At 35.9% G+C, this 20,236-nt stretch overlaps 2 protein-coding genes across 4 annotated transcripts; one reads left to right on the top strand and one right to left on the bottom strand.

The window, feature by feature from the left end:
- Window positions 1-4,481: 4,481 nt before the first annotated feature.
- Window positions 4,482-7,244, top strand: LOC105174473 (cytochrome P450 78A3). The gene is made up of 2 exons (XM_011096596.3): window positions 4,482-5,607; window positions 6,338-7,244. The coding sequence occupies exons 1-2, from the start codon at window positions 4,630-4,632 to the stop codon at window positions 6,968-6,970; spliced, it is 1,611 nt and encodes a 536-aa protein (XP_011094898.2). The 5' UTR covers window positions 4,482-4,629; the 3' UTR covers window positions 6,971-7,244.
- A 9,366-nt stretch (window positions 7,245-16,610) lies between these two features.
- LOC105174009 (NAD-dependent protein deacetylase HST1-like protein) lies at window positions 16,611-19,632 on the bottom strand. 3 transcript variants are annotated; one of them, XM_088885657.1, is made up of 5 exons: window positions 19,110-19,632; window positions 18,942-18,978; window positions 18,173-18,855; window positions 17,636-17,801; window positions 16,611-16,852 (listed from the first exon to the last, which is right to left on the bottom strand). In XM_088885657.1, exons 1-5 carry the CDS (start codon window positions 19,113-19,115, stop codon window positions 16,839-16,841), a joined length of 906 nt encoding a protein of 301 aa, XP_088741783.1. In that variant the 5' UTR covers window positions 19,116-19,632; the 3' UTR covers window positions 16,611-16,838. The 3 variants fall into 3 exon arrangements, with proteins under 3 accessions (XP_088741783.1, XP_011094264.2, XP_088741786.1); XM_011095962.3 differs by having other exon boundaries at window positions 18,173-18,825; window positions 19,110-19,627; XM_088885660.1 differs by having other exon boundaries at window positions 18,173-18,462; window positions 19,110-19,622.
- Between the last annotated feature and the right edge of the window lie 604 nt (window positions 19,633-20,236).

Raw genomic sequence — 20,236 nt, 5'->3', positions numbered from 1 at the left:
ATTGAGAGATTAATCCCAATTAATTAATACATTTTTTATTTAGCCAACTGTGGACCAGAAAGCTTGCTTTTCTTACAAGTACCCTACCTACATAATTAAGCATTAATAATTGAGCATACAGCACTACATTGTCATGCTAAATAGTTTTTGATGGTACGGATGACTGGGCAGTTAATAATTTAACAACAATAATAATAAAAAAGAATTTACATTAATTAGAGATGATATATATCATTATGCATATACATATATATATATATATAGTGCGATGATATGCACAGCTCGACGCATGTGTCGTCATCAATCTCATACTAGTTAGAATACATTCTCCTCATCATCTTTTTGCTCTTAAGATAAGATTAAATTAAGCTAGAATCTTTCAAACTTTTCAATTATATATAAAAAAAAAAACAAAAGAAAGCGTTTCTGGCTAGAGAATTACGTAGGTTAGAGATATATAAGCTCAAATAATAATATGAATATGGTATCTTCTTTGGTTTGTGTAATGGACGGAAAATAAAAAAGTGTTGTTTTAATTATTTTATATATTAATTAGTGAGCTTAATATAATTAAGAATGAGGATTTGGGTGGATGGTGGAAAATGGAAAACAAAGCCTGAACTAGCTACATCATATATTTGCTACTAGCTACCTACCTATCTACAAGAATCATGACTTGTGTATAAATTAATTAATTAACATCCATCTAAACTGCCCTGCACTAGTGTTCTGAGGTGGATCCATCCTCATCAATTGTTCACTACACTACTACTCTTACATAAAATGCACCAATGGTGTTGAGCACATTAATTACTCACACCATAAACATTATTACATCATTAGATTACATGATTAAGAAAGGAATCATCAGATCTAAGCAAAAAAGCTGAAAGGGCCACCTGTTCTAATCTACCTTTAATTTCCCCCCTTAATTAAATCTTTTCTATCTATCTCATATTTTCTGATGTCACCTACAACCCGCCCGCATCTAAATAATTTCTTTGATTTTTTTAGATTCCTTAAATTATATATATATACATATTAGCACACCCATCACCCTCTATATATTTATCTCCCAATTAATTAATTACATTATGCGCAAGATCACCTACTTTAAAACCATAATCTGAGCAATTGTAAATGGGACTAATTAAGAATTAATAAATAATAGGTTATGATTTATCTTATATATGTATATATACATATATATAATACTGTAGTACATTAATATTTCGCTATGTTTCTTTGCGGTGATTTTACATATAAAAACATCATATTAATAGTTTGAACAATAAATTAATAAACTTAAATTATAAAAGTTTATGTAAAATATTGAGATAAAAATCCACATATTTAATGAAACTGTTCAAGTAACAATTGTTAAGTAATAATATTATGAAAGAAATGGCAGTGTTTGGAAGTAGCAGAAAGCAAGAGAAAGGGGGAATTGAAGGGGCAAGAAGAAATGAGAATGGCCCCAGCCGCACAGCCATAGGACAGTCTAATAGCCTTGGAAAAAGCGGGGAAGGGCACATTGTAATTGTAATTGTAGTTAAGATCCTGGTCTTTGTTTGTATTGGCCCGCCACGACACAGCATCTTAGATCGATGGCCGGGGAATTATTCCTCAGCCTTCGACATAATCGGAGCCGTCAACCATGTCCCGACAAAGAAAAGTCATGGGGTCCAATGAATTCAGCTTGCACCTCACGCCATTCCGGCAGCTCATCATTCACCACCCTCAAATTCTTTTTTCTCTATTAATTACAAACTATATAATTAGAAATAGGAAAACAGAAAGAGGAAGTAGATGAGTGAGTGGGCCGGGGAGACACGAGTAAGACATGAATAGTTGAGGGGGGTGGCGGAAACAAGGACGGGTGAGAGACTTGTCCGGCCATCACTACCAGCAGCAGTAGCAGTAGCACCATACAATATCGTATTATTTATGATATATACACATATACATAGTGGAAGAGTGAGTGTATTTGAGAAAACGGCTAATAAATACAGTGTATTTGAGGAATGTTGTGGATGGGGCGTCATCATATCATGTCATGTCATGTCAACCGTCAACCCTCTCCCCTCTCCCACAAATACATTCCTTCTTTCACATTAATTCTTAGTACCAGCACCCACCCTGCAGATGAATCATCCCCCATGGATCGATGCATGCCTAACTCTCTCATCTTTATCCATCAACACATACCTCAATTCATTTCGTCTTTATAAACGTTTTTTACTACTCCATTCAATTCATTATTTGTTCCGTCTCCGAGTCCCCCAAAATGAATTAAAATTACCAGAATACATAATTACTTTTTATAGATTCGAATCCCACTTATGCGTGAAATGTTGTTTCTACTTAATAATAGGTGACGTGTCTACTGTAATAATAGTAATTGGTTAAATTTAATATATTTGATAATAATGATCAGAATATAATTATTATAATAATTTGTTAGATATTGATATTTAAATTATTGTAATTAATTTATTTTAATTAATAATATTTAAATGCTCTTATTTCAAAAAAAAAAAAAAACTCTAAATCCTTTCAATTGCATTCTGATTGAGGAACTGAAAGTCAAGGTGCGAAATGAAAATTTATCATCTTCCTAATTTCAGCAATTTCTGATACAACGGACGGGAACATATGCCCAAATTTCTTATTTGCAATTTTTTATTATTGCTCATTAAATATTTCCACTATCTTTGGACGACATTAATTAAACTACTTAGATCATTTATCATATATATATAGATAGATAGATATATAGGCTAGTGGGATTATATATATACATACATATATATATGTATATTAATTTTTCTAGTTTTTTTTTTTGGATTTTTTTTCTGGGTCATACTCACCAAGAAATTTCTCCAATTGACACCCACTCATTATTTAATTATTGATAGCTACACAAAAATTAAACTAAGACCCTCAACAGCAGAAGTTAGTGGGGATTATACTTAAAATTCTCTTAGACATGCTGATGATGAAATTTCTCCCATTGACATCCACCCATTCTTTATTCCTCACCATTCGTAAGCCTATTTTACTCCACATTCTTTAATTTTTGCAAACCCACGATTCACGGACAATTCATTAATTATAAAATTTTCATTTCCTAGCTAGCGACATATATTCTGAGGCCTTAGCACGTTATCATATTAGAAAAATCATTTTTGCATCAAAAACTTTAAATAATATTAGTTTAGTATATATATATATATATATACGTAACTTAGATGAAAATATCAGTTGAGTCGAATAAAAGTATATATTGATATTTAATCTGTTTATACATCATATTAATTATAATACCTAATAAAATAGAAATTCATTTAAATTGATCACTAGAGGATGTAATGATTCAGTAGCAAAGACTGCCTAATAACAAACAGTGCCGACAGTAAGTGATCTCAACGATTTTGACCCCCAATTAAAATAAATAAATAAAAGAAACATAGAGGGGGAATTTCCAGCGGTCTGGACCCGACACTCTTACGAAATTACTAATGTTTTTAATTGGAGCAAGCATAACCAGCACGCAATTAATCCCCATTGGAGGGATGATCTCTGGTCTGGTGTAACTGTTGGTACAGTACAGTTACTCTCTCTCTCTCTCTCTCTCTCTTCTGTCTAATTCGTCATGCACTCGTGGCGGCGCTGCTCATTACTTTAATTGCAGTAAATTTCTTTCAATCACCAATGCTTTTTATCTTCATCAACCATTGATACCAGTACGAAGGGAAAGGGAAAGAGGGAAAGGGAAAGGGCCGTGGTGGATGACTACTTAACTTGTTATTTAATTAATTCCATTATTTTCTTTGTCTGGGTCTCAAAAGTTTATGTCAGGACCTTTTCGTATAATTATAATTAATACTCAACTAAACCATGATTGGCAGATCACGAAAAGCAATCTATCCAATACAGAATATATATATATATATATATGTGTGTGTATGTAATAATTAGCTAGAGTTCATATGACTGCTTATCATCAAGATAAGTTGGTCTTTCAATGTTTTATCATAAGAATTATATGATTGAATCAATTAAACAAAAAATTCTCAACCAATTCCATTCCCGTGGGATTAAGCTATGTAGGTAGGGTATTATAGTAGATATATAATTTCTTGTTTAACAAGTTTCTCATGTAAAATTCCTAGTACAATTCTTAAATTAACCATGCATCATGACCAGAAATTAGGTGAACAAAATCCGGAGAGGTGGTTCATTTTTAATTAGTATTTTTCGGGTGACTTGGAACTTAGGATATGTAGTCACAAATTAAGAGGGAGTAGACTGTACAGGGCAGGGCATTCTCATTAAATTCTAAACCAATTAAATAACAAACAACAACTGTACATTATAATATGTACATATAGTGGCATGGATTTTGAAGACAGCAGTACAAAGATTAGAGTACAAGTAGCTAAGCAGCCACAATGTTTAAATTCCTACAGTAAATCCTATGTTTGGTTTGGACTACTTTCTCTCACTGCTTGCTTTTTACTGCCCTCTTCCCTATATAAACCAGCTGGATATTGCCTCATTAATTTCATCCAACCATTAATCTTTTCTTCAATCTTCATTTCCACCTCTCTTGCACTACTCAAAATAATGATGATGATGATGAGAACAGACGTCGATACTCTCTGGCTCTTCGCTCTCTTTTCAAAATGCGAATCCCTCACTCACCTACACACCCTCATCTTCCCATTTCTCATCCTTCTTTCATTCCTAATCCTCAACCTCATCTTCTGGGCTCACCCCGGCGGCCCAGCTTGGGGCACCCGCAAATGGAGAAACCCCACTTCTCCCCCTATTCCTGGCCCAAACGGACTCCCAATCATTGGAAGCATCAACCTCATGACCGGCTTAGCCCACCACAAATTAGCCGCCGCAGCTCAATCCTGCCAAGCCAAACGACTCATGGCTTTCAGCCTTGGCCACACGCCTGCCCTCGTCACCTGCAACCCTGACGTTGCTAGAGAAATTTTAAACAGCTCAACCTTCGCAGATCGTCCCGCCAAAGAATCCGCTTACCACTTGATGTTCAACAGGTCCATCGGTTTCGCGCCCTACGGCGTGTATTGGACCTCGCTCCGGAAAATTGCAGCCGCACATCTCTTCTGCCCGAAACAAGTGAAAGCTTCGGAGCAGCAGCGACTGGAAATAGCAAATCAGGTTGTGGCCGTACTTGCTTCAAACAAACGCAGTGATATTCGAGTTAGGGAGGTGCTGAAACTCGCTTCACTTAATAACATGATGTGCTCTGTATTTGGACGGAAATACGACGTCAGCTCCGTCAACTCGGAGACGGAGGAGTTGAAGGATTTGGTTGATCAGGGATACGATTTATTGGGAGAACTGAACTGGTCCGATCACCTTTCCTTCTTAGCTGATTTCGACATACAAAAAATCCGGTTGAGGTGCTCCCGGATTGTCCCACGGGTGAACCGGCTTGTTGGACAGATAATCGCAGACCACAAAGCGCAAACCGTCGGCGCCGAGATGAACCGAGATTTTGTGGATGTTCTGTTGTCTCTTCAGGGGGCTGATAGACTGTCGGATTCAGACATGATCGCCGTTCTTTGGGTAAGAATAAGCTAAAACTTAATTATAATGTGGCATTCAATTGTAGTATTACTTGGTATTTCCTACCCGACATTACTGCACAAGTCTCTTTCACTAATTCACAACTTCAATTATTTTCAGGGGATGCCCTTCTTTATGCTAATTAATTACAAGTATTTCTCATGTCAAATGCGCCATAAAAAAACAACATTTTCATGCGATATATACATATATATCTTCAACACTTTCGCTTGAAAGCAACCGCTGCAGCCTTTTTGTCTTGTGCCTAAAATATTTCTCACCATGAAAAGAAAAACAATATTTCTGACCATGATGAACTGCTTGAATTTTAGCGCTACATCTGCATATCAGGGGAAACACAATGTCAGATTTTATTTATCTCCATCGTGATTAATCTCATGAATCAATATTAACGAGTGACTATTTACTATAAGAAGATGGTAAAAAAGAATATAATATATTTTTTGTATGATCCGTAGAAAAATTGAGTGTCAGCTAGGAAGTTGATTGAATATATAAAAAAGCTCACAGAAAATATCATGAAAGATGAGATTTCCTTAGGAAGGTCATTAATGAATCATTATGTCATGAAGTTACTAATAGATATGTATATAGATAAAATTAAGAATAAGCATGCCCATTAATGTTCTACATACGTTTACTAATTGTAAATAAATTAAGAGCTAGTAATAATTCCATAAATATTTAACTTCTTTCAAACTTATGGTAGGAAATGATATTTAGGGGGACAGACACGGTGGCAGTTTTAATCGAGTGGATATTGGCAAGATTAGTGTTGCACCCTGATGTTCAGTCGAAGGTCCATAACGAGCTGGACAAGGTTGTCGGGAGGTCACGTGCGGTGACGGAGGCTGATCTGACGGAACTAGTCTACTTAACGGCGATGGTCAAGGAAGTGCTGAGGTTGCATCCCCCGGGGCCTCTTCTTTCATGGTCCCGCTTGTCAATAAGGGATTCGGTTGTGGATGGGTATGAGGTGCCCGCAGGAACCACTGCGATGGTAAATATGTGGGCTATCATGAGGGACCCACAAATTTGGGAGGACCCATTAAGGTTTAACCCCAACAGATTTATGGGGCAGAGCCCAAATATGGAATTCTCGATTTTAGGGTCGGATATGAGGATTGCACCCTTTGGATCAGGTCGGAGGTCTTGCCCTGGTAAAACATTGGGCATGACCACGATTAACTTTTGGGTGGCGACTCTTTTGCATGAATTTCAGTTTGTGTCTTGCAGTCAAAGTGTGGACTTATCTGAGGTGCTGAGGCTCTCTTGTGAGATGGCTAATCCACTCGTGGTCAGGGTTCGACCAAGGCACTGTCTCTTGGCTTCTAAATGTTAGCATATCGTTATTATTATAATATATTATATATTATAAAAACCAAAAATTCAAAAGGTTATAATTAAAAAGGCAAAAAGGATCATTTCACAAGAATTTGAACGCCTTGCCATCATGTGTATACGCACTGTAAAATATATATATATATATGTACCAGCCTCGTCGTCCTGTATGTGAATCCGTAATTGTAACTTTTCTTGTTTGTAACAATTTACAGGATCTCTCATTTTATTTGACTGTGTAAATATAATGTGAAAGCAATGCAAGTTTCAGTTAATAGCTGTTATTTATTTATTTACACAAATAATTTTTTGATTAATTTGAATGATTAGGACAACAGATATTTTTGTTGGTCCAATTAGTTTATAAGGACAGGTAGTCTTGTGTCGTTGTGTGGACATCTCAAATTTTCAGGCCTCCAGGTACAAATTAAAGTTGAAAAATTTAGGTTGATGATCGATTTTCATTTGATAAGATAGGGTTGGGGGAAAAATGATAATGATTGGAATGATTATTAATTAATAGTACATGCGCACTCTCTCGTGGCGCATGCATCACTGCTTAATTAAGTTGCTTAATACTGTTTGGTGCTGGTTTTATTATTAATTGGGAATGAATTTGTATTAATCAAAGGTCCAAACCCACGTGGTGCAATGGAAAGGGAACTTGGCCTTTCTTTAAATTGTCTTCCGCATATACATGACCTCGTTTTATCTGTTTGCTCATTTCAGTTTATATTAAATTTTTTTAACGTACGCCTGTAGGACATCTACTTACTCTACATAAAAGTATTAAATTATAATCTACATCATCATAAGCTTATTAGATCTTGAAATCAACACATACACACACACATATATATATATAATTGTATAAATTAATGGCCACGTATTAGATTAGGTGGAAGTAATTAAGACTTGTTGATGAATATCAGGTTCCAAACTTTTGGGGTAATAAACAGGGGAATTGAGAGGGACGTATTTCATAATATAAGCAACAGTGAAGTTGAATTTCATAGTCAGTTAAACAGTTCCTGTCTATGACTGGAAGGAGTAGTGCGGTCGAATCATCAGGAGCAACATTATATTTCCGGGTAATTAAATTATATTTTTAGTTTCTATATTTTGCCTCAAAATTGATTTTGGTTCTTAAACATTTTAAGGTGTGGTTTTAGTCCCTAATTTTTACAAATTATTATGGTTTTTTTTTTCTCCTGTCCGATTGTTACAATTAATAGAATTGAAGAACACGACCGTGTTGGCCATGATGGCGAAGCCGTACATTTGGCAAGCTGAAAGGTCCTTTCGACTTAGCCGATGAATGGAGAGCTACAAGACCCAACTTACTGCAAGTAGCATTAACTTAGAAATTAAGTCATGATGGACCCTAAATTGGTGGCACCCAACTTGCTACAGACAGTATATATATATGATTAAATGGATTATGTACCTGTACGTATATTGGACCACATGCATCAACTTCGATCGAGGGTGGTCTTTCTAATTAAAAAAAATTAATTAAATGGATATATTGGACAAATCTCAAGGGAGATTTGTATAATTATCCCTTTTTCATTTTGGGTTTAGTGCACATATGTAAGATGTATGGTGGGGTTTTGGGTTTAGTGCACATATATAAGCATATTAACATAACTTTTTTCATTTTGTATCATTAGACTAATTGAATCTAATTATAACCAAAATTAAACTTGATTTGTATGAATATAAGTATATAAAGCAAGCACAAAAGTTAATTGAGACAAGTTTGATGTGCGTCATTGCTGATAAAGTTGGAGGAATTTGATATATATGGTTAATGTATCCAGTGCGTCCCTTTTTTCCTTGTCTCTTCGTCCGGGGACTTATGCTTTCCACATGCTTTAAAAAAATATTTCCCCATTGTCTAATTAATAACCGACGTACGATAGCTGTACCATTGTCACATATCCGCCAAATCAAGAATTGTAAGATTTTACTGCTCTGTTCTCTAGTAAATAATTTATTAATTGTAAGATGGAGTAGTACGTAATTCATGACCGCATCAATCAGTCTTAGTATTAGCAATAGCATCGCTGGTCAATTTTGGTACTATTGACATGGGTTTGACGACTTCCACGGTTAATTAGAAGGTGAGGATCCACGATATACATATATATATGAAAAAATTAAAGGGGCGGGGTCATGATCATGCATGTGATGGGGATGGACATGGAAAAAGACTTGCTACCTGTCCAAAAAGAACACTTAAATTTTAGCAATCAAGATAGCATCTAGCACAGCAGTTGTGGCCTCTCCCTGGAGCTTTGTCTTCAAAGATGGCGACCCAAACACAAGATCTATGCGTAAACAAACAAAATCAGATGATCAGTACGTTCCCCAACCCCCCCAATCATGTCTGGATAAGGCCATATATATTCATTACCATGGATTCCTTTCTGCTTCATTTAAGATTTATATGTCGGTTTCAGACTTGTTCATGCATGGCTTTGATTTGGACGCTAGCTAGCTCGCTATATATATACATATATACATATATTGGGCAAACTACTTAAATTTATTGTTATTAATGTAACAAATGTGTGGTTCCTGGCCCTACTAATTTGATTACTAACTAACTCACTCGAACATGCATTAACCCTATTAACACAAATTTCTTGCAAGTTCCCTCCTGTTTGTACGTACGTAGTGTATTAATTAAGGATTAATCCTGCAGCAGTATTACTGCCAGCTGCATGCTTTCTCAACTCAATTCAACCTTGCTCTGGGTCATTAATTAGGTTTAATTAGGCATGGGATTTTAACCCCGCACCACCCACCCAGTGAATGAATGAGGCATATCCCAAGGATCTCGCAGAAATTGGAGCTGTGAAAAGGACTTATGATCACTGCATTCAATAAATAGTGATTAAAGATGGAAAAATTATTAAGAGCTCCAATTCCAGGACAGGGAATGGGAATACTAATTATGTGATACGTTCTCCCATCAGTCCTGAGTCCTGACCTGCATCTGCATACATAAATAATTGACCTGGTACTGGCACTGGCGCTGGTGCCTCTTCAACTCTTTTATGGGACACATTCAACTAATTGCTACTTGCAAACTTGTGGAGTCATTTTTATTAATTTTTCACAGGTGTATATGTACTATAGTTGATGCCATTTTATGTTAGTTTAATCCTGCAGGGCTGAAATAAAATGGTCAGACAAAGTTCATGTATACGTGTTCATCAGATGCATTGTATCCAACTTCTTCAATTATGCATATATAATCCAAAAACATGAGTAATTAAACCCTCTCTCTCTCTCTCTCTATATATATATATATATATATATATATATATTTCCCAGAAGACAGAGCTTTGTTTATATAATTTGTTGATTTCTTGTATTCTTTATGGGGTATATATAAATTTTGTGTTTAGAAAAACAATCTCTATGAAATTATTGTAGAGGATTTCTTTCTGGGTTTTTGGTTGGTGGAAGTGATAAAGCTGCTCATATACACTAGACTTGTATTGATACTACTGAAACAGAAGGGGGCAGGCAGTCGCCATTTTTAGTTTCTCGGTGTCTTCTGTGTTATAATTCCTTCTGAGATGCTTAACACCGATTTCATTCATCATTTCCTTCTTAATTTCTTGAGTATCTTATACTTTTACTACATTATTTATTTTATATATAAATATATACCTCATTCTCATTACATGGTCATGCCTACAACAACTATAGCTATATCAACAACTTGTATCTTATTAGATGAGAAAATGAAGGGTATTTATATTAATATGAATGTATATTTTATGTGCATAAAAATAAATCGATCAAAAGAGGTTTAAGTGGTTTAAAATAAAGAAAGAAACAAGAGGCCCATAATGCTCCAAGGAGGCCCAAGTCAGAAGAGGCCTATAACACCCTAGAGACCCAAGGAAACTTGACAAGTGACCGGCAAAGGGAGGCCCAGCAGGCCCTCAGGGATGTGGCTCCCTTAAAGAGCATGATTCCAAACCCTAACAGACTCCAACAACCTCCCCTGAATCTGGTGGGCATTCCCCAACTACCCCTGAAATTTGAAGGGGATTAGCCAACACCAAATCTAAAAGAGATCAATATTATCCGGCACCTTTGAGGCCATTCTCCCAATTTTGGGACCTCATCCAACAACCTTGTTGTTGCTTATAAATAGGGACATCCCCCAATAGGAGAAGCGAAAGGACAAGCGGATCGGCTTGGAAACGCGCTAACGAAAGCAAGAGATAAAAAGGCGAAAAATTAAATATGAATCAGTCAAATTAAGGGATGTATCCTTGGTGTTCTCGGACATTGATGTAGTATGAAAAAGAGAATGAAATAATTATACGAGACTAGGATTATAAAACGAAAGAGATGCATAAACGTAAAAGAAGAATATCTCTTTCAATTCAAGTTTCCAACCGGTAATGGTTCACTTCAAGATCCCAATGTAGGAATCCTCTAAAGCAAAGTCCACCCCACACCGGAACAAATGAGACCTTGATCCCTTTGCTAGAAGATATATGATCCTGCTCGAAAATTGTGGTCGAAAGAGATTATACTGGTCGTCCAAGTGTTCGACCTCTACGTACTTCTTCGGTAGGATCTGTCAAATAGAACAAGAAAGGTTAACACGGTCGGGGTTGTCCCCGACGAAGACATTCCGACGCCCAAGTTAGAATCTCAAAGATATTGTTAAAATATTGGGTAATTGTTCATAAACTGTCTCAAATTAACATTACCTGTTTATTATGCGGATCCAATATTTATAAGTTGATATCAGTCGGATATGGTAAGCGTGTGTATCACGGATTAGCCTTCCTCTTATAGGTCGAGCGTCTGGACTGATTCATGCCTGCTGATAAGGTGGCAAATTAACCTCCCTAATTCAAGCCACTAACGTGCCCAAACGATTTCCTTCCTTTCCAGCAAGATCTATCGCATCTCTTTCAGAATTACTTTTTTACCCTTAGATAGGGTCGTACTTGTCTTTTCAATAATTCTACCGTTATCACTATTAAAGCCAAACTCTCACCAAGAAAGTAAAAGGGGTGGGGGGTGCCGAATTGAAGAGAGGAGAGGAGAGGAGTGTGTGTTCTATACACCATTCACTATGGGTTGTTGTTTAAATTATTTCCTAAATAATATACACAATGTATAAATATATCACTTGTATAGAGAAGTGAAAATGTCTAGATACATCCGTTCATCTATAAGGTAACCCCTCCATCTATATGGTATGATCCAACTATGCCATATAGAGAGGATTCTAATTATGACCAAGTTTAAACTTTTCAAAAGTGTCATTTTTAAGTCAACTCTCCTTCCATAAATTTGCTAGTGGGCTAAATTAATATAAAATAAATTCAAATCCCAATAAATTTTAATTAAATATAATTTAATAAAATTCAACCAAATTGAGACCACTATGTATTTAATCCAATTAAATATATAAGCTTAAAATATCTTAATTAATTCATAAATTTAATCTATTAATTAATTAAGATGAGCCCGATTAAATTAATCCAGTTAGTTTAATATTGGCATATCCATCCAATGAATCACTCCACGTGTAAATAATTCAATTTTTTACACCTTTGAGAATTAATTCTAAATTAATTCTTTGTTTTTCCTCGGTGATTTGTGTGCGGCTTTTTAGGTTCAACTTTCAGTTAGATTTGGACTAGTGTTCAACATTATCAATTAATTAAATCCAATCTAATTAATCATTCTTAATCAACCATTAGGCTCCTAAGTCCACATGGGTACAATCCTTCAGTCTATTGTCTGCTGACTTTAGTTTAGGGCATGGAATTTGGTGTTAGTTCCTATCCTGAACTAGACATTTATGTTTTAATGCTTCAGACCAGGTTACGTTTAAATGCTCGATATAGGAAACCCTTTTTTATTCGACCAACTATTGTGGCCACAAGTTCATAAGGCGTGAAAGCATTTCCAAGTGCATAGGAGATACCTCTGTCGTATATTGATAGGGGAAGGATCCTTTCTTGGAATCCACACCATCCTCGCCACCCATTCTGACTAGACTGGACAATTATGTGACATAACCACCTCTCGCATAGGTCCAAGATATAGTCATCATGTACACGTAACTGTCATAGTTCCTCAAGTTTGAGTGCTACTCCCGTACTCCGTGGACTCAAATCATACTAACCAAGCCTCCAAGGCTTCAATATGACAATCTCTATGAGTGAGTTAACCATCTTTTTCCTTCATTGCTTTTTAGGAAAAAGGTTTTGTTGCAGGACATCCATCACTTCAAGATTGAACGCAAGCATGAGTAGAGTGATAATGAATGTAACTCACGAGTCTGACCTCTTCTCTAGTTTAGGAAAGCGGGCGACAGAAGTTGCTCACCCCCTCCTTCCCTATGACTTGGCAAGTCGCAACAAGGGCCCGCATCTGTTCCTGGGTTTCTTGGAGAATAACCAGGGGGTCGTTGTGGCATTGCGGGCTCCGCGATATACTAGGCGACTATCTTGAAGCTGCTCGTGCTGAGGAGTCTTCGATTATCTCTAGAAGGGCCTCATGCATGACGTCGAGCATGGGGGAGGGGGGCTTTGTTCTGTGCTCCCTGCTCTTGGTTGTCTTCCCCCCTACGGGGTTTGTGTGGTTGTTTGACTTCTTCAAAAATATCATTCTTCCTTTATTTGGCTAGATTTCTTTCCTCCATCTATATGGATACGCACAAGAATATGATTTTGCAAACCATGTCATGAATTTGTCATCATCCTGCATTCTGATTGAAAAACCCCATCCCTGTTTTAGAAGGAGAAGTTGTTCTGTAACTCAACCCTTCCGGGTTTGGGATACAAAATAAAAGAAAAATGAAAGGGACACCAATAATTTAACAACCCCAGACCTGGACAGTCAGTAACTAGTTCAGGAAAGTTAAAAAAACAAAAAGAAGTTAGTGGCAGCTATCCGCAATCGACAATCAATTATTTGATAACAGGAGGAGTTCATCAATGCACCCTATAAGAATAGGTTTGTTGAATCGCCCATTCTTCTTGTCAAAGCTACTCCTATTTAGAGTAGAATCGCACAAGAAATGCTACTCCTAGTATCAACAGGGGCAGAATATATAGCAGAATCTTGGACGAATTGCGGGAATCCCTATTTGTTGTGGAAGATGCAGTCGGGGGGATTGCCATTAATGCTGTTTCTTCGGAAGAGTGGAAGGCTCTATTTCTCCAATATAGAATTCCTCATCTTCTCCTGTGCATCATTGCTATGGCCAACATCTTCAAAATCAACACGAAATCCCTTCAAACTCGCAAAAAGTAGGAGCAATGTGTTGATCACATTATGTAATGGGATCAACATTTATGGGAATCTAAAAGAAATTTTTTGAGCGGAATGTTTTCGCTTCCAGTTGGCATTAGCAAGACTTCTTCTCCCCATGGATGCTCTTCCAGAAATGGTGTCACGTCATAGACCTGTTATAGTGTCATAAAATCCATTAGCACACAAATCCTATACACACACACACACACATACGTCTAACAAGTGTTTGTAATATTTGAATGGCAAATGGAAAGATTATCAGAAGGCACCGCAATCATAGATCAGGCAAAGATTATTATGCATTTGGAACGAGTGAAAATGGCGTGCTAGTAGAGAGACCCCAGATGCTTCTTCAAGTTCAAACAAATGTGGTGGAAAGTTGTGCGTTCTGTCTTGTGCCTCATAAGGCAAGTATGGCATTCAGTTGTGACACATCCAATTCTTTTATGATCACTTGCATATAGTGAGTTTGTCATCTTCGTTGCAGGTATTGCTTTTCAATTAAGCAGAATCACATAAATTACTTGTTTTAATTCCTTAAGCTCATTGTCCTCTGGACCAAGATTTTCAAGAGCTCGACCTCACACACAGCAATAATCACCTTCACATAACTTATAAAGACAATCAAAAAATTCAATCCCCAATATAATCTGTAGAAAAGATTTGAAGCTACTAGTAAATCAAGATTAGTAGCAGCTACATTTACAAGTAACGAATAGTTCCTTATGAAGCTTCGACTCACGTTTCACATACATATATCACCGCTTTGGTATTGTACAACTATATTTTTATATGTAAAGCACGTATTAAGTCCCCGTAAATCAACAGAGATGAGAGCTATGAACCAAACACACAGGGAATATACAACAAGTTGTGATCTTGCAAGAAAAGCTCTGATTCAATCAATACTTCCAGTTGCATATGCAATTTACAGTTACACAATGCCACTTTTAATTTCTTAGTGTATGATTTACTTAAACTCAAGCGATGATCAAACATATTTTCCAATTGTTTTCTAATCAACTCCATTATAAAAACTCATCATCTCTACTTTGGGACGTGATTGGGTTAATGTTAAACAAGCACCACATGCATTTTCAAGACTCTTCAACAAGATTGCAATTTCTCAAAAGAAAACAAAATCCAGCAAGAGGACAAATAGGAAAGGTGATGAGGTTGCCAGAGATGATAAGCCAAGTCAGCAATCTTGTTTCAGCCTCCTCAAAAGCGTCAACTTTTCTCATCCATTTTGCTGCAAAGTAAATGTAAATGTACCCAACAGCCAACGCCATGGTGTGGGTGCTGTATATCACTTCACCTTTGAAGGATGGCTATTTTGATTAAAGTTTTAATTAAATATTTGAAGTGGCAATCTTTTTCGTTTGGTGCAACTACAAATTAATGCTTATTCATTTTTACCATCAATTTCCCAACGTTGCCTTACCTGACCACCTTGGACTTGGAGGAGTTTCTATGTCTGAACCAAAAAACGAGTACCGGCCCGGCCCGGCCCAGCCCACAATCATACAAATATATATATATTTGAAGTTGGCATACATCCATCCAGCTCATGCCATCCAATACACATGTATATGTTGTTATAAAATTCAAGCTCATATATAACTACGTTCAGGAACTTGCTTCATTGAGATAATTTATAAATAAAATATTGGTATGGTTAAAAAAAAAAAAAAACGTACGTCTCATGAAACGCCCTTATTCTTAATTGCAATCATATGAGTAATTAAGATGACGGGGTTTGCGTTCACAAGATCATATATGTGCTATTAATTCCATTGGTTAGGGCTGAAACTAAAGCAAACTCACCAATTAAGTATATAATATATGTATACATCCCCAAATTTATTATTTGAGGTCAATCATAATGTTAAAATTAAAGATAAATTACAACGGTATCCCTTAAAATTTTTCATAATTACGACGTACTCACTGATGTTTTATGAAATTATATGATCTTTAAATGGAGGTCTTCCCAAACTGTATTTTTTTATTTTTTCAAAAAAAATTGAATGGGATGGATGAAATTTTTTTAGAAATTATAAAAAAAACTATTTATTTAGTCCATAAAATTTTTTTAAAAAATTAATAAAATTAAAATTTTTTATCCACAATGGAATTTGTTTAGTTCAACACAAAAATGAATGAAAATCTAACGGATAGGGCTAATTGTTAAAATTAGAGGACATTAGTAATTATTCAGACAATTAGGAGTTATTCGTAATTATGTCAAATTTCATTTGTAATTTACCCTAAAATTAAACACCATAATATTCAAGAACATGTACGTACATGACAAAGGCCAAAACTAGAGCACAAAAACAATTATAAGCTTGATCTCTACAGCAAATAGTACACAACATTAATATTCGACATTATTGATACACAAATTAAATAATTTGACAACAGCACAATCCCTTAATTTAAAAGGAAAAAAAAAAAAAAGAAACAATTATTTCATCACATGCACAGAAAGAGAGAGAGAGAGAGAGAGAATATATAAGTTGATTCTACGTAGGACTCCTGATCATCCAGCATCATATGATTGTATCTGCCAGGAGAAATAGTGATCATGAAGAAGAAAGAAACATGTAAAACTATATATTAATGTTACAGTTGAGATGCAATTAAACAATTTATTATAACGCATGAGGAAAATTTGATCCATGTTTAGGCATATAAATATCCGAAAAGAGTAGATGATGATGATGAGGTGTAGTGTAGTGTGTAAATGATAAAATAATAAAAGCAGTGGTACGTAGGCGAACCATGCATGTGCCCATTCATCCATGCTCGTGTATTATATATATGGAGTTTGATAAATATTGGATAGCATAGCCCCGACAATCAAAAGTCTAAAAAGATAAAGGGAGGGAGGGCATGAAATTTAAACAAGTTGAAGGGAGGACTCATCCTTTTCTATTTGGAATATTGCTGTAGGGTACGTACGTATTAGTGTAGGACACCCACCCCGGCCCCCATCACCTTCATTATTGAAATGAATTTTTAACATATTAATTATTGATGTATATTGGTAATAAATATTTACTTGCAAGGATAATAAAGTAATTTAATATACATGAACCATATATTAACCACATACAATCCACCACACCATATAATTTTCAACATCATTATAAATACAAAAAAATATAATTCTTTAATGTCAATTACTAGTTATTAATTTGACCTCTCGTAACTCTAAAAAAGCACGCATAATTCTTGATTTATATTAATTCCTCCTAAATGTGAATGATTAATTATATATATTATGATGAATAAAGAAAAAAGAAGAATTAGGAAATAGTAGTTAAAAATGAAGGCATGCAGGTACCTTGATGAGTTGAAAGAAGTGAGGCAAATTCGCAGTCACGAGGAGTTGAGGTGAACATGAGGGGAGTAGTACTGCAGGTCATGTGGCCAACATCAACATGAACATCCGCATTTGCATTTGCATCTGCATCTGGGTGGATCTTTCTTTTCAACATTCTCCCTATCAACTGTATAAATGTATATATATATATATATATGAACCAAAAAATTCAATTCATTACCCTTCACATCAAAACTTCAATAATCAATCACATCATACATTAATTAATTAATTCACCTACAACCTACCTACCTACCTCATAATTAACACCATACATATATATAACTATCATAATTCTCTCAAAATTAGCTATTAATATACACTACTGTTGCCAACCACCAGAATTTTTTAAATAGTAAAAATTAGAAGAAATTAACAATTAAGCTTAATATATAATAGAGAAATTATTATATGTATATATATATATATATATATAATATAGAGATGAGAGGTAGATATGAAGGGTGGGGGCATGCATGCATGATTAGGTAGACTCACTCGATGCAGTTTGTGAATGGGGCGAGCATCCTGATCTCCAATAAGTTTCTTGGCAAATGAAAATCCATGCTTGTAGGTGTAGGAGGACTTGTCTTTGATGCTGATTTGAGGTGCAGGTTTGTGAGACGTGGCCACCACCACCTGCTTTTTCTGCATCTGAATATCCTCCTCTGAATCAGCGTAGAACAACTCCGCAAGTGTGATTCTCTCCTTCTTCATTTCATCCTTTGGAGAAACAGTAGTTGCAGGATTGATTGTTTCCATTAAACCCTCGTACTCATCATCATCATCTATATAATTATAATTATTATTATTGTAAGCTGCATACACCAATGGGTTCACTTCCTCTTGGTCTTCGTCTTCCTCTTCGTCTTCATCATCAGAATAATCACTAGTAATGTGGTAGACGTCATGATAGCGTTCATCATAATTATTCATCTCATGAATTACTTGTTCCTTTTCTGAGGTGACATGATTCATGTTCTCAATATGCTTTAGTAATGGGTCGTACCCAAAGGTCCCTATGCTCAAAATCCCCCCTCCTTTCCAACCATCAAACACATTACAACTAGTTAATGCCTTTTCAAGCTCAAACTGCTTATAATTCTCAGCAACAACACTAGCACTTTTTTTTGCATTTTCTGCGAATCCATCTGCCCAATTAAACCACAGCTGGTTAAGCTCTGTTTTCGAGAAGACGAAGAAGAAGAAGATGATGATGATGAAAATGGGTTTAATTCTACAAGTACATGCATATATACATACATACCTTTATGAATAAACTTGCGATGAACCCAGTTAAAGATCTATACATAAACAAGCAAAATTAATAATTGAGAAAGAGATGATGTAGATTAATTAAGATGAGTTAGAGAAGTTAAGAGCAAAAGTGGATATGTGTTATGCATGTAGATGTAGAAGAAATGAATGAACTTGCCTTCATTTTCTTGATTCAAGTAACTGAAATGTGGAGGGTGCAGGAGGAGCAGTGGCGAATGGGGAGAGGAAGTGGCAGTGGATGGGAGCAATACTAGTACTATGGTAGAGATCTAAGAGCGGGCAAAAGGCTAGCCCCCACGTGGCACCTAGCTAGTAGAGGGTCCTCTTTGGGGGTGGGGTGAAGGGCTCCTTGAATTTGGCTGCTCTAATTGGAAACTTCGATTCCACCTCAAATGCCAGATCATGTGCTGTTTGGTTTAATTATGTCGTTTCCTCCTCGATATACATAATACTACATTACATAGAATTCTTCCTTCTCATGAGATGAGACTATATATATATATAAATTTATATGCATGCACTTGACGGCTAGTTTTGAGGTAGCAAGAAGACTAAATTAAAGCGCAGTATATATACATATATGTGTATAGATCATCATATATATGATGATATGAAGAACAGTAGTAAATTAGAGTGGGGAGTAGGTAGGTTGACAGTTTGTGAGATGTCGAGTTGTTGAAAACGCTAAAACCAATGAGATGGGGATGAGATGTCCAATACATATATGATATATATATATACATCAATTAATGTTGTTAAAAGCAAATGAGTAAGTAACATGCATGCATCTGATTCTGATGAGTATAGGAGGAGGTTGCTTTGGATTCCATTTATATATGATCAGATGAGGCATGCAGATGGATATGATGTGTTAGATTGGGATAGGCCCTCATCCACCTACCTAGCTCCCTCCACCCGACCCACCAGTACCGCCACCTCCAACTTTTAGTTTGGGTTTTGCACATGCATGGCTAAGAGATTTCATCATCATCATTATCATCACGAAAGCAGAAAAGTTTCTTTTTTGAATAAGTAGTTGTGGATCTGAATCAAAGTAATGTTAACTGCAAATGCCATCCACTACTAGTGTATATGTGTTGCTCTCACAATTCACAAATTAAACTACTACTACTCATCACTGCATGATGCAAATTGCAAATATGATGAGGTCACAATTTGATCATTCATTCATCTCCAAGGAGTAATTCATTGCTAAGACACCCTCCTGCACTGCATGCACTTCCCAATCAATTAAGAATATATATATATATATATGTGTGTTTT

The sequence above is a fragment of the Sesamum indicum genome, linkage group LG1 (genome assembly GCF_026168435.1).
Source record: "Sesamum indicum cultivar Baizhima isolate 11 linkage group LG1, ASM2616843v1, whole genome shotgun sequence".
In the NCBI taxonomy this organism is placed as follows: Eukaryota; Viridiplantae; Streptophyta; class Magnoliopsida; order Lamiales; family Pedaliaceae; genus Sesamum; species Sesamum indicum.
The sequence above is the reverse complement of the archived record's forward strand: the minus strand, read 5'-3'. Positions and strand labels throughout refer to the sequence as shown.